The following is a 14,579-nucleotide window of genomic DNA, read 5'->3' on the forward strand; positions in this document are numbered from 1 at the left end:
TTTATACTGGAGTGTGATTGCTCATGAAGTGCTGAGGTGTGTGAGGCTGTTAGTGAGCATCCGGGAAAAGAACATACTCTGCTTGGATTTCTTCAACACACTTTTGACAAGATCCATCAGTAAAGAGGTTTAAGTAGCTACTGGAGAAAATTAAAAGGCCCAATAGGATAAATAACTGGTTGGTAAACAAACAAAAAAATAGGGCATAAATTCTCTATTTCCAGTGGCTTTGGCCTTTCCATTCAGCCTTGGGATTCCACAGGGCTGGGGTCTGAGCCTTGTGCATATCAGAATATTCAGAAATAATTGAAAAAAAACCCCAGACAAATTTGTTGTTACTAATATATTCAAGATAGTAACACTAAAAGCCAACTACAAGGAGTTGCAGAAATACCATTCACAACTTCACTGGTGATTAAAATGTCAGAAGAAATTCAATGTAGAGGAATATAGAAAGAGCTGCCTGTGGTAAGAAAAGAAGAAAAAAGAACCTCGAAAAAAACCCAATCTAGACAATTCAGAGTGCCAAAATACCACTACACCCAAGATGATCATGGTGTTTTAATAGTTAGGTCCATGTACTGCACAGTAACAATAAGTAGAAAAAAAGAAACAAAACAAAAAACCCCCCAAAACACAACAAAAAAACCCTGGCAAAAATCATGTGGTCTAAAATCAGCACATAGCTCTAGAGCCTGTCTGACTTGCACAACTCACACAAACAAGTGTTAAAAAAAGAAAACCATCCACCTAGCATCTCTGATACCTCCATCATCTGCTTTAGGACCTACAGAACATTATGCAAAGTCTGGGCACTGAAAAACTCATATGGGTGATGGTACAAGATCAAGAAAGAAATCTAAAAGCATAGCCCTCTCCCTACAAGGAAAATTATTGCTAGTACAATGAAATTCAAGGTGAAAAGAAAGGTCTTTTCAGTGTGGTAAAAAAAAACCAAAGCAAACAACTTGAGGAGGGGAGGGAATATGTTAAAAGGTTATAAAAATCAGCAGGAGAGTGGGGAATGAAATAATAGTCCCTGCCACTAACAGTACTAACTCTGAGGGTATCAGAATTAATGGGGCAGGTTCAAAACACCTACACAGGGGTGCTTTCACTCACTGCCGAATTCAGCTACGGAACTTGTTGCCACAGAATTTTACAGATGCGAAAAGCTTATATGGGTCCGTAAACAAATTCATGGCAGAAAAGAATTACTTAAGGCTATCAAACAGAAAGCTACCAGCTCCAAAGTGGAAATGTGCAGCTCCGGGGTGGATGGAGGCTGGAAGCGCATACTGGGTAAGTGTCCTCGTGTGCTTCCCCCTGTTCCCCTGCCATATTGCTATTAATAAGTGAAGCTGGTTTCTTTCATAGAAGAGTATTTAATTTTTCCCACCAGCAGTTACAAAAGCATTCCCTCCTATAAAATAATGTATCATATTCTTTTCAATTTGATTTTTAAAGCAACGATCTGTCTTAAGATCAAGACAATGCATTATTATTCCTTCATAATATATTAGATAACTGAAAGAATTAAATTACAGCAAGAATATTCCTCTTCAATAATCTCTCCTGGTGACAAGGAAATAATTTTCCTATTAGATTTTGTAGAATTACAGCTCAGTAGAATTACAGCTACATGTCCCGAGTTGAACTTAAGTGAAAAGCTTCATTCCTTGTTTCATTATTGATTTTTAAATAGACTTGATAATTGCTGTCACTGAATTATTCCTTGTAACTATTACTTTTTTAACCTGTTTTTTTTAGCATGTACTGCTGCTTCTGATTTTTTTGGAGGTCAGCTTTTGGTATGATGCTGTCATGGCAAGAATGGATCCTTTCATCAGGTTAAAAATACACTGAGCAGCATTTGTAGCATTTTGCTTCAGCTTTTGAAAACCATGAGGGTCAGAATACAATAACATTTTCACCACAGCAGCTGGATTCATATGAAAGCAAAGCATCTTTCAGGGCACAAATCACAAAAAGAAAAAAAATGGAAAAGAAATCAGTGTCTTAATGGAAAACAGGAAAAAATATTGGCTGGTATTTATGACTCAGAAGTTTTATTATAGAGACATAATTTACGATGATGTTGCAACCAGTTAGGCTTCAAAATAGTGTAGCAATTAATATGGCTTTGATGAGGACAGCAAAGGAAACAGAAGTGAAGTGATTATCTTATTCTTTTTTCCATGGAAATTGGTTTCTGAAGTTAAATAGCCCTTAAGGTTAAGTATTAGCAAGTTTCATTTGGTGTCTCATGGGAACAGCTTGTCCATGTCTGTTCTCACTCCTGCCCTTCCAACTCAGGAGCTTTTCTCAGAACTATTGGAACATCATTAAAAATAAGAGACTTCAGGGTTTCTTTTCATTTTACTTTTATTTATATCAGAGCACTAAATTTGGAAACTGAAACGCAGTCACTTGAGATTGAACAGGCTGCTTTTTTAGTGATAAATTGCAGTTTAAAGTCCCAGCTAGTCACAATATAGGATTAAAGAACCTAAAATGACAACCATCAAAATGTTTTCTAGCTGAATTACACAAGCAGGGAAAGCTTCAAGCTTCATTTCTGAACCCAGCCTCACATTTAGCATGATGTGCCACAGAGTAGGATCATCTAGCCCATACCGCGGGGTTCCTCTGGCTGCAGAGTCTTTCAGCGGGGACAATGAGAAAGTGCTGAACTAGGGCAGACTGAGAAAATGAAGTTTAAACTTGCATTTTGGAAATTTTTCATTCTAATTGCCCATCTTCTGAGCTTCAAAATATACCCACTCCATGAATAAATAATCCATTCATTGTCCCATTAAAACTTCATTGTAGTCTATAAACTTTCTATGGCTAATTAAAAAATTGGTAGGTAATAGTTTATGTTGCTGTTTTGTCCCAGTATGAGGTTTAACAGGACTTCACATTGCACTTCCACAACCACAACACTTAGCAACATCTCTGCTCTTCCCTGTTGTGGGCGTAAGGCATGAAAAGAACAGTCAAGTTTTTCTTTTACCAGTGTCAGGCTTTCCCTGGGAAGGCCAAGCTGCACAGCAGCAACTACCTGTCAGCAAACCATAAACTGTATTCCAACCCTAAATCTGAGCTAAGCCAGTAGCAGCTCACCTCAAAACTTTGAAGCAGGGACGAATGTCCACATTGCAGGGATGCACGACATATTCTGATTTTAGCAATTCAGTGACCTCTGCAAAGATAAGAGAGCTCTCGCCAGGATCAGTAACAGCAACAGCACTTTGAGAGCCAGAGTTTTGATTTGCAGATCCCTCAATATTGCAAGGAGGATGCAGCTTCTATACGGCACAGGCAACTCTTCAGGAACACAGTGGGATAAAGGAAAGACAATGCAGTTAATAAAGAAAAAAAGAATAAATAAGGAGCAAGTAGTGTGTGAAGCCAATGAAAATGGATGAGTTTGGAATAAAGACATGGGAAAGGCAGAACACACACAGCTTTGTTCTGTTTATGGCTCTCTATTACAGGGAGATCAAGGCTGAAACCTGCTGAATTCTTTAATTCTTTAGCTGGACAGAAATATTCAGCCTTTGATTCAGTGGAGTTCTAGAACATTTATTTTTCTTCACCTGCAGTTGCATGGCTTCAGTCTCACCACGGAGTGTCACCCTGCACCAATTATACTGCAGCAACTCCACTCCGGAGGAAAAAGGGAAAAGGACAAGTGGAGTTGAGCTGCAGTATAGGAGGATGAAGTGGAGGAGGATGAAGCTTTGCTGCAGCCTTTGAGTTCAGTGCTGCTGAAGTTGAGTAGTTTGCTGCTAATTACTGACAAATCAAAACACACACACAAATTCTGGGGACTGGGTAAACCATTTTCCATCCACAAATCCCATGAAATGCTTCACAAGAAAAACAAAGCAACCAATAGTTTAGAACCAAATTTTATTAAAGAAAAACCTGTAGTGCAGGTTCTCAGGACAAATGCATACCTTTGGATGCAGTGGAGTACACAGGTACGTATACAGTAGTTTGTCTGCTACATGTTTGGAAGCTGAAAGAGACTGTGATAATCTGTACTGCACAGCTCATCACCATCATTAAAAGTTGCCAAAAACTTGGTTGTGATCACTAACAGATATTGGTTATGTGTGTGCACTACATATTGCACAAGACTTTTGATTAAGCTATTAATTGTGCAATTGAATCACAGTTAAGTGTTACATTAAGCATATTCAAACATATATTTGTTTTTGTTTTTTTTTCTCAAAAACAGCACGTCACTACAAAACTGCCATTAAATGTTACATATTTACAAAAATATACAAATAACACTTTTCCCCATTTATGACAATGCACCAGTTATGGATTAATTTCATTCTTCCCTTGAGCCCTGGTACTGTATACAAAGAAACCTGCTCAAAGTCAGGGTCTCCTGAAACAAAATTAGGAAAAGGCATGTACTGTTTTCACCAATACTAGAATGTGTGCAAAGGCAAAAGGAGAGGACTGCGTAGTCATGTATGTTAAAGGTATGGACTATACCATACTTATGGCAACTAAGAGCCTTTAAATGGATTGAAGGGGCCCCTTTGTCAGAAATCTGGTTAGAAACACAGTGTTAAGCATTTGCTGATCTTATTCTGGAAAAGCAGTTGCAAGTAGTTCAAAACCTAAAAGTTCTGCCTTGGTTGTAATTAGCTTACATGTACCCAAAGTACTCTCGTGCTAACCATGAGAATAAGAATTACAAGTGAAAATCAGCCAGTCAGTCACCTGTGTGAGTACAGATGCAGTGAGATGATAACTGATTTTAGCCCGCAGTTGCATTTCAAATTCACCGTGGGTGAGTGCCTTTCTTCTGTAACAGAAAGCTGAACTGACAAAGTCTGTAGAACTGCACAGTCATAAATTAGGGTAGAATTTGGGCCTGTAATGCCAAATAAACAATGCTCCACATGAACAACAGGGTAGCCAGAAATGCTTTGTGAATCTTCACAAGAAGTATGTCAAGTCTAGTTTTTATTTTATTGGCTTTCATATCTTTACCAAGAGCTGTAGCTCTAATTAGCCAAAAATATGATTTGGGCTAGGTTTAATTACCAATTTTTTCTCCTTTTGTTCATGAGAGTAGCGCCAGCAAAATCTGTATGATTTATCTGTCCAAGTCTGGAATGTGAGATTTTGGACCCACCTGTGCTGCAAACAGCCACAGATGCACTGTAAATATGCCAGTATTCATCCTTTACTCTTAAAATGGAAAATTCTCCTATTCCAACTCTCATTATCTCTCCAAGTCTTCCTCCACTACTTAATCCAGGGTGAATTGATATTCCTAGTGCAGCTTCATAAATACAGAGCAATGATACTATGATAATTTCATTTGGGTGAGGAAGGGCAATAGTTGATGTCTCCTAAGACCACACTTGCAATGCATCACTAGTGTGATGTTCTTCAGAACCACCTCCCCTTTTGCAAAGAAACATATCTATGGTTAATGGAAAGGTAAATCACAAAAGTTGTATGTATTTGTAAAAATAAGTGGTAAGTAAAGCACAAAAATGAAAGCCTCCCAAAGTGCCCTGACAGCTGATGAAGTTCCCCACCTCTTCCAATCTGCTATTCCTCTGCAAATTTTTTCTTGTATTTTTTTCTCAGCTACACAGAAGAGTATAAAAATGAGTTAATCCCCTTTTGACATCACCCCAGCTTACTGGCAGAACCACAATCAGAGAAAAGCGACTCAGAAGAGGCTGGGATCAAAGGGAGAATTCAAGTCTATGTCTCCATTTGATTACATTTTTCCCTCCAGAGCCTTCTGCATGGCAGCAAGAGCAGCTCATGACTTACACCCATGAGGAAATAAATCATAGCTTGTCAGTGACAAATAAAAAAAGGAGCTGTACTCAAATGACTGGTGTGTATATGAAATGGAGGAACTCTGTCTTCCTTAAAATTAAAATGTCTAGTCACATGTTCAGTAAACTCCAGTGGCTGGTGTTTACCCACAGGAATACCATACCAACTCATCCTCCTAAACGTTATAAAATTACAGCTCATAGAGGGATTCCAGCAAATTACATTTAAGCGGTATAAATCCAAGACACAGATCCTATAAAATAATTCTCCTCCCTTGCCTCCTAGCTCAGTGCTGTGCTGAGAAGGAACACCATCAGCAAATGCCCTACAATCATCTCAGAAGTAAACTTACATTGGAGCTACCTCTCGAGTACACATGCATACATCCTGGCTCCTGGGAAGCAACCTCTTTTCCATGCACCTCAAGTGGGATGTTGCTGTGAGTCTTAAATTATAGGTAGAAATGTTGATAATTTCGCATGCTCCTGGTGCTGCATCAGTTTAGACTCATGGTTTAAAGTCTCTGTATGCAACCAGCAAAACTGAAAACAGTTACCATTACGAATTAAAGTAAGGTCCAAGGCTTAAGCAAAACAAAACCAAAAACTCGGGGCAAAATCATACACACTGGTAACACTGACTTTCTCCCTACTCTTCCTTGTCCTGTTTAGTCTTGTGCTCTGCTCCCTCCTGCATCTCTCTCACATACGCTCCCTCTCTAACACAGGCTCTACCCTTCAAAGATACCACTGAGCTTTTCCATTATTGTATTCCCACTGACTTCTCCAAGCTCCTCCAGCAAGAAGATTCTCCCAAACCTATCTGGTGACATTGCTTAAATTTGTATTTTATGGAACTTGAAAGCAAGCCATTTGCCTCTGCCCCTAGGGAAGGTTGCATACACACCCATCCCACAAACCTGACAAGTCCAATTGCTCCCAAGAGGAATGATTCCTGGTCCTGCTCCTCAATTAGCAATGGAGCCCCTTCACCTCAATTATTCTTCAGCTTCAGGTTGTAACAAATCATCTAAAAGGTTACATACTACCTTGGGCCAGCCCTTGTTGTGCTCCAGGAAACTCATGCAAACACTATGTCTCATCCCCATAACCCAAAATGAGGCAGAAGGAGGTATTTGGGAAATAATGGGTATAGCTGTCTGTCAATTAAATATATATTTTCCACTACAGACCAACAGCAAGGTCAATATAGACATGGATGAGGGAGGAAAAATGCTAGTTATTTATTCTTCAGGGAGGATAACACTCATCGACGTCTCAGACTAGAAGTATGTGCTCTCTAGGACAAGCAGCTGAGAGAAGTCCTGGAAAGGCAAAAGGGAAGAGTTCCAGAAAGATTCAGAGAAAAGGAAAGCCATAATTAAAAGTGAAAGGATTAAAAGAACCAAAAGTGGGAAAGAAAAAGGAAGGATGGACTGCAGTGAGAAAAGCACAGGGGAACTACATCAACCCAGAAAATAGCACAGAGCTCAGAGGAGAGACAGGGATGGGGAAGAGATCGTGATTCTTCTTGTTACCACTCAGGACACAGTAGGGTGCATATCCAAATAAAAACACGAATAGAAACACAACATAAAGCAAAACAAAAACCAAGGAAGAAAAAAGTGGACTGTAAAGAACTGTCATCAAGAGGAGGAGGCAGGCAAGGCAGAGCAACAAACAGCAGCAATAATGCAAAAGAATAAAAGGACAAAAAAAGGAGGGGGGAAGAAACGAGGAGAAACAAAAGAGAATGGAAATTCAGACAAACTTTTCTATAACGTGTCACCAATTACTTAGCAAAAAGTTGGAAGCATTAAACAATGCAGGTCACTTCTCTTCAGAGTTCAGCATCTCAAAAGATTAACCCCAAAGACAGCAGTGTATTTCCAAGCAAACAGAGCCAGTGAATTGGGCATCTTCCTATGTTTGTGATGATGTTCTGTAATCTTAACCATTTAAATGCCCTTCTGTGAATCTGGGACATATAAGTAAGTGATGTATTGAAATATTCTCCTTTAGACTAGCTTTATCATTTGCAAACTGCCTACGTGCATGTTACTGATGTTTGGGGTTTACACTTCTCCTTCTACATAGTCCTGCCTATTCATAATCTGGGACAAGAATGTCTCAAAAACAGTATGGATACAAGTCTGTTGTTTCCCTATATGAGCTGTTCTCATTAAAAAGCATCTCTTTCACCATTTCAGAAAGATTTTCTTTTCAAACTGTTTTAATTAATAAGCAAACGGTATGAATTAATACTTTTTTAAAAAACAGAATAAGCCAATTCTTGCCCTTTGATCTGCAAGAGCAGACACTGTCATTAAGAACTAAACGTAAGTATCAAAAGCTGGCTAAAATTAGCAACAAATAACAAAGAAATGTAAGACATGCTAAGAAAGTTATTTGGAATGCCTGGCCTTCCTGGTGATTCATATACTCATTATACCATTAAAAATATGTGCAACAAAGGCATATTATTTAAGTAGTGCCATGTATTGCTGCATGTGTTATTGCTGCCCAGCAGGGCTTTATGTCCACTGTACCGCAACAAATCAGTGTAAAGATGCAAATTCTACAGAAACTCAGAAATCAAGTCCAATCAATAAAGCTCAAGTTTGTGTACTGCTTTCAAGTCAACTGTTGCAAGGAAATAATTTTAAACAGAATTACTTGTGTAAGGAAAAGAATCCACTTTTCTCAGGGCTAGTAAATGTCACTCCTAAAAGAAAATCAATCTGGAAGGAGAGAGAGACAAAGAGTATGCAATTAAGAACATGTATTTTTAGAGATACTATTAAAAAAACTATTTTAATACAAACCATAACAGCTCTTTGATAAGGATTTTGTTCACATAGCTATATTGTTGCACTTCAGAGTACATATTTCTAAGCCTTCCAGTATTTCTTTTCTTAGATACTGTCTTCCAGAAGATCTTCTCAGCTACCAGCACATAAACTAGCTGAAAATAGTAATTCCGACAAGCTTCACATAAGGAAAAAAAAAGAGATGAAAAGAATGAAAATCCTTCATTTGGTCATACATGGCTCCACAATTCATATTTTAAGTAATTTGCTACTCCATTTAACAGGAGGAAAAAGGCCAGGACTGAAGACTTAAAGAAATGAGATCTCACATATTAAAAATCATGAAATGAACTTGCTGTATGTATCAATTTCAGGAAAAAAAAAAAAAAAGACATTTCTAAGATGAATGCATTCTTTAGTCTTCATGCCATCCTGATGTACCATTACAGGGCCTTATTTCCCCAATGGTATGTATAATCCTCTCTACTCTATGCAACATACTTGAAAAGAAAGGAAAAATAAAAACTTTGTCCACATGACATTCCCATTCAGAATTGGGACATGAGCTGTTCTACTCCATCTCAACATTGAGAAACTCTTCTGCACTCCCTCCAGCTTAAGTTTACAACAAGAATTGGAGGAAAATCTGCCGAGGTGATCAATCGGGTAGAAGGGCTGACAGGAAAGAAGATTAAAAAATTAAGAGTGCACAGCTTGACATTTCCCAAAGGCTGCGGGGTTAGGCTTTTAATTGCAAAAGCTAACTGGGGGTCTGAGTTATTTCAAAATTTGTCACTTTGATGATTATAGTCTGAAAATAAGTGAAAAACATTACATATATATCCATGACAGGAATAAACATGCATTTCAATGGCACTGAGAGGGCTAATACTGAAATACTGAAAGGAAGTAAAGAACATGAAAATACAGATTTAACATTAGGAAAATGGTCTGAGCAGATCCTGGAACTACTTCTGGGCAATTAAATGCTACTCTAATGGAAGTTTTAGAAAGACTTTCTCAGACTAGTAAGATTAGGCTATATGCCAATCTCGTAAAGAAAGTTGTAGAAGCAATGTGCAATTGGGACTATAACAGAGAACATGAGCCAGGAAGCAGCTTTTTGGATGGACTTAGAAGACACAAAATTTTGCATCTCTAAAATCAATATTTGTAAAGGTAAATGCTTATAAATTTCTTCCTAGTGGAAAGCCAATATTTTGAGAGAAATGTGCAGTTACTTCCATCTAAAAGTCTGAAATGAAAATGAAGATAGAAACAATACAGCGGTATCAATCAATATACAATAACAACTCCAACTGTCAGGGATCGTGCAATGAAATAAAAATTTCAGTCTCTCTTTTCCTCTCAATGTTTCATTAATGAAAAATTACAAAATATTGTTTTATAGGAAACATAGGAAAACTCTATGACTGAAATTGTCATCGATTCTGTCATCAACTTAGCAACATTGTATTCAACTTGAAATAACACTAGAAATTCAAAGCTTATCAGAACCACTGGTTCATCATCAAAAAGTTACTACAAACAAATGCATGTGTTTAATTTCTTAAAAATAATACCACCCCCACCCCCATTTCTTTGAGCATGTATTTGTGTAAGGGGGATGGAAACCACTGCAGTTCCATTCTACTGACCTCTGTTAAAGAGACAGCATACAGTAGTAGAGTATTCCCCCGAAAGTGATGTCTCATTGAACCTATATCACAGCTAACCATCATAATCAAGTCAGATGAAATCTGCTTTGCACTAGGAACTACTAATGGTAAAGCGCTGATTTGGCCCTGTCTGTCCAGAGGACAGTCATTTAACAAATCACCTACTTTATATGAATAAACACTTTACTCCTCTTTAAACTGGTCATTGAAAGCAGAAAACTCATCAGGAAGAATATAATTCAATGAGAATATCCAAAAAGAGTTCAAGGAAATTGGATGTGAATTGGAGATAACAACATCTTGCCTCAGGCTGGTACCTTCATTTCTTCACAGCCATTTCCACCACCCTCTTCTACAGGGTATAAAAACATACATTGATTTATATTGCTTTTATTTTTGAGAAATTAATTTACACTATGTGTGGATTTTCCCTAAAGGTCTTCTGAGCATTTCTGAGCACTTTATATGGATAGACCACTCCAAAACCATATAAAACATTCAATATCAAACGGGAAAGCAAAGATACCAGCTGTAAATCTTGATGGCTGTTAGAATGCTTCAAATCAGTACAGCTTGGAGCACTCTAAAAAGTACAGGGTGTTTTTGAAATTGCAAATACATCAGAGTTTAAGAAGACCAAAAGGCGTGAATGAGGCCAATACACTGCCAGTTTTGTTGGTTTCAGTATAGTTCAATATCAATGTTGGTAAGTATCACTGTACCTGTTATTATAAGGTTTTTGACCAAATAACACTGCAGAAAAGTAAATTTAAGATACTAGTGTGTAACAGCAAAATCACAGCCAATGTTGCAATGCTACCACATAACAGTATGTTCCAATAACAGTTTTAAAATAAAATTACCTTTTTTTTTAACAGTGATGTACCTTTTTTGGATTATGCATTTTTTACATTGTACATAATTGCATCTGGTTTCAGCAGACTACCTTTAATAACAGCAATAATTACATGTGAAACAAAGAAAGCAAAACTATTAATAATTTATGCTCAGAAAATCCTTTCACTCTGAAGATCCTGAACAAACAGTGATTAATTGAGCCTCACAATACCCCTGTGAGGTAGGTAATTACTATCAGCCCCATTTTACAGGTGGGGAAACTGAGGCACATACAGGTTAAATAACAACTTGCCCAAAGTGGGTACAGAATACAGCTACCTGACAGCCATCTTGTTTCTTAGCCATCAAATCACCCTTCCCCACTAACAAATTTAACTGGAATATGTACAAATACTGCACGTCTGTGTGCATGCATGCGTGACTAGCGTTTGTGCATAGAAACAACTCTGTATAAGAATGTGTTTCTGTATAAGAATGTATCAGGATCTTAGATACATATAAAGGATAAAATGCTAAGATGTCATGGATGTAGTTCAAGAGATTCAAAATGTAGCCCTAGTGAGACATTTCATTTAAAGATAAACCAAGACACCATGAATGGGAAAATGGTAATGGCGTTTTCTCAGTTTTAAAATAATTCGTTTTAAAGTTATTCTTGCCAGGGAATCAAAGGCTTCCTTTATTATCTGCTGGGTATTATTAATACAGTTATGGCAATACTGACAACTCATTAGAAAACAATGTTTTTAAGACATGACAAACCAACCTCACAGGAGTGCTGCATGAATCAAATTAATAAGCATCGAAAAACATTATTACAGGCACTATATTGTGCTAAGTGTTAATTAGAGTACCAAGCGGTTAAATATTCTACGGTGTTCCAAAAGATTCCTGTTATCAGAGACACAAATCACCCTGTATTAAATGTATAAAAATAGCTGTGAAAGCATAAATTAGATGTGTGACCTAGCTGCAACAGTGTCCTTTGCCAACGCGACAAACTGTGGGAAAACAACCCCGAGCTAGAACTTCCATCCCATCCCTTGTCCATGAGGCTAATCTGCTACTCACCTGCCCTATACAAATGACCCACTTCAGATTTATTTCACAGGAACAAGTAAGCTGTTTGCAATGCTATTTTATTCTCTGTTCCAGCTCATTTCTGCTAGAAAAAGCATAAAGAGCTGGTGAGAACAGAAAGACCTCTGGTGCAACGATCCCGAGAGTTTCCAATGCACAGCACATTTTCTATTTACGCTTCTCTTCAAGGAACCCAGACTCAGATACATGTAACACTTTGGATTTCTACACAGTCTGGCATACAACAGTCAGCAAGAGCGTTGCTTCTCTGTAAATTGGTTTACATGGCACTCTATAACTACATAGGCAGAAATTTTAGAACAATTTTTGAAATTATTTTCCTGAGCAGTTTGCAAGCGCTTTTCAGAATCTTCACTTAAACTTTTTCACCTAGTTCCTTACAGTAAGTTTATAATCTAGATTTTCTTGTGCTTTACACATACATCCTGTGGGGTTTGTGAGAGCCTACTACACTGAATTATTACATCCCAGTCCATTGCATTTGATGACAATATGCTCTAGGATATCCACAGCTACATGGAAGAATGACTTCAATGCATACGATAATTTTAAGACAGTCCTTTTCTGTCTTACCAGCATTATTTTCTGTTTGTTTATTCAGAAAGATGTGGTTAGCTATCTGTATCCTCCTTAAGCAAGGTGGTGTGCGAGCTTGCCACTAGCATCAGTATGACATTCAGTGAGTAAAGAGCTATTTATTCTCTATCAAAGGCAAAAAGTGAAGAGATTATATCGGTTTCTGAGAGAAGCATCCTAATCCCAGGCAGCTGTGACACACAGGATGCCAGATGTTTAAACTCATCACACCACAGTCCGTTTCCTACACGGCTCCATAAACCTCAGGGAAACGACCAGCGGGGTGTGGATTCACCGCACAGCCGTTCCCAAGGGATGCAGGGGTCAGGACTAGGAAACTCTGACCCAACTCACAAAATTGGGATTAGGAAACTCTGACCTGATTCACAAGCCTTTCTGCAGGCAGCTCCTTCAGAAGCCCCACTGCCCTCCCTGCAGAAATGGGGGCCGGCGGTGGTGGGGACTGAGTGACACCCTGTGGTGACGGAAAGGAAATACGAACCCCTAAATCACAGCCCATCCTCCCTCCCCATGACCCTCTGGATCGTCAAACCAACCCGAGCGGCAAAGGTCGGCTCAGAGTTTGCCCACCCCTGTCTGCCAGGGCAAACAGCCAGGGAAAATCCCAAAGGATGCAAGTGGGAAGGGGACAGCGGTGAGTTACCCAGTCCTGCCCGGAGGAGAGCTCCGACCTACCCGGCACCTCTGCCCTAATAGGAAGTTTTAAAAAAATAACCATACTAAGAAAGCGACTTAAAAGAGGTATTTACACTCTCTGCAAATTTAAAAAGAGACAGGCCACCAGCATGGGGTTTTACGGGGTAACTCATCCGGCAGCTGCCATCGTCCTAAAGGTGCTCGCTTATGAGACAAGAAGGGAGCAACTGAAATGACTGTCCGCAAGTGAAGGCACCTGGTCTGGAAATAGCATCAAGCTGGTGTTTTTCTTTCACATGGGGTGGGACTGGGGAAGATACTGGTGCTGATGGTTTGTCAGGACTTGCTACACTTACAAGAGCATTATCCTATATTATGAGATATCTTAATTAACACTTTACTTCCTTTAATCCACAGAAGGGCCTAAGCCTAAATTCATTAGATTGTCTGACACATGTTTAAGTTAAGAGCTTGTATCGACTAGAAGTGCATTTGTCTCCTCGCTCAGTCCTCTCCCAGTACAGAAACACTTGGCCTCCTAAAAAAAAGTCATCATGATCAACCAACCATCTGTTCTGGTCTAGTCGCTTGCGTAAAAATCACCTTTTCGGGCTGATGAGTCCCAGCCTTCCGCTGAATACCTCAATTAAAAATATAATTAAAAAGTTACAGTCAATCCTTCTAAAAATAAACGTAAAGAACTAGAGCATATACAGAAAAGAAATAAGGTGGCATTGAAGGTGCCTAGGGCTACAAATTTGCTACCATAGTTTGAGTTTCAATTGGAACGAGTTCCCAGGCCATAGAGTCAACACAAGGCGTATTATCCTTCTCCCTTGGTAACTGATGATGGATGCTTTTTTCCACAGGACTGATAGGAAACCTCCTCTCCACCAGCATTTACAGCCATATTTGCAATTTTGTGACATCACCAGGGAAAAATAAAAACGATACAGAGTAGAGTCTTTCGGGTTTTGTGTTCAGCTGTAAATATCAGCTAACCAGGTAACTGTGCATCTCTCTGGAGTTGATGCTCAAAACCACGCCTGAGTGATTGCCTACAAAAA

At 38.7% G+C, this 14,579-nt stretch overlaps 1 protein-coding gene across 3 annotated transcripts in view; it reads right to left on the minus strand.

The window, feature by feature from the left end:
* Window positions 1-3,904: 3,904 nt before the first annotated feature.
* The window catches only part of SORCS2 (sortilin related VPS10 domain containing receptor 2), a 587,964-nt gene continuing 577,289 nt past the window's right edge, over window positions 3,905-14,579 (minus strand). For all 3 annotated transcript variants that reach the window (XM_075022616.1, XM_075022608.1, XM_075022603.1), the window contains one exon: window positions 3,905-14,570. In XM_075022616.1, coding sequence (XP_074878717.1) covers window positions 14,547-14,570 — 24 coding nt within the window. In that variant the 3' untranslated portion in view covers window positions 3,905-14,546. The remainder of the gene's footprint in view (window positions 14,571-14,579) is intronic.

This window comes from Buteo buteo, chromosome 1 (assembly GCF_964188355.1).
Source record: "Buteo buteo chromosome 1, bButBut1.hap1.1, whole genome shotgun sequence".
Taxonomy (NCBI): Eukaryota; Metazoa; Chordata; class Aves; order Accipitriformes; family Accipitridae; genus Buteo; species Buteo buteo.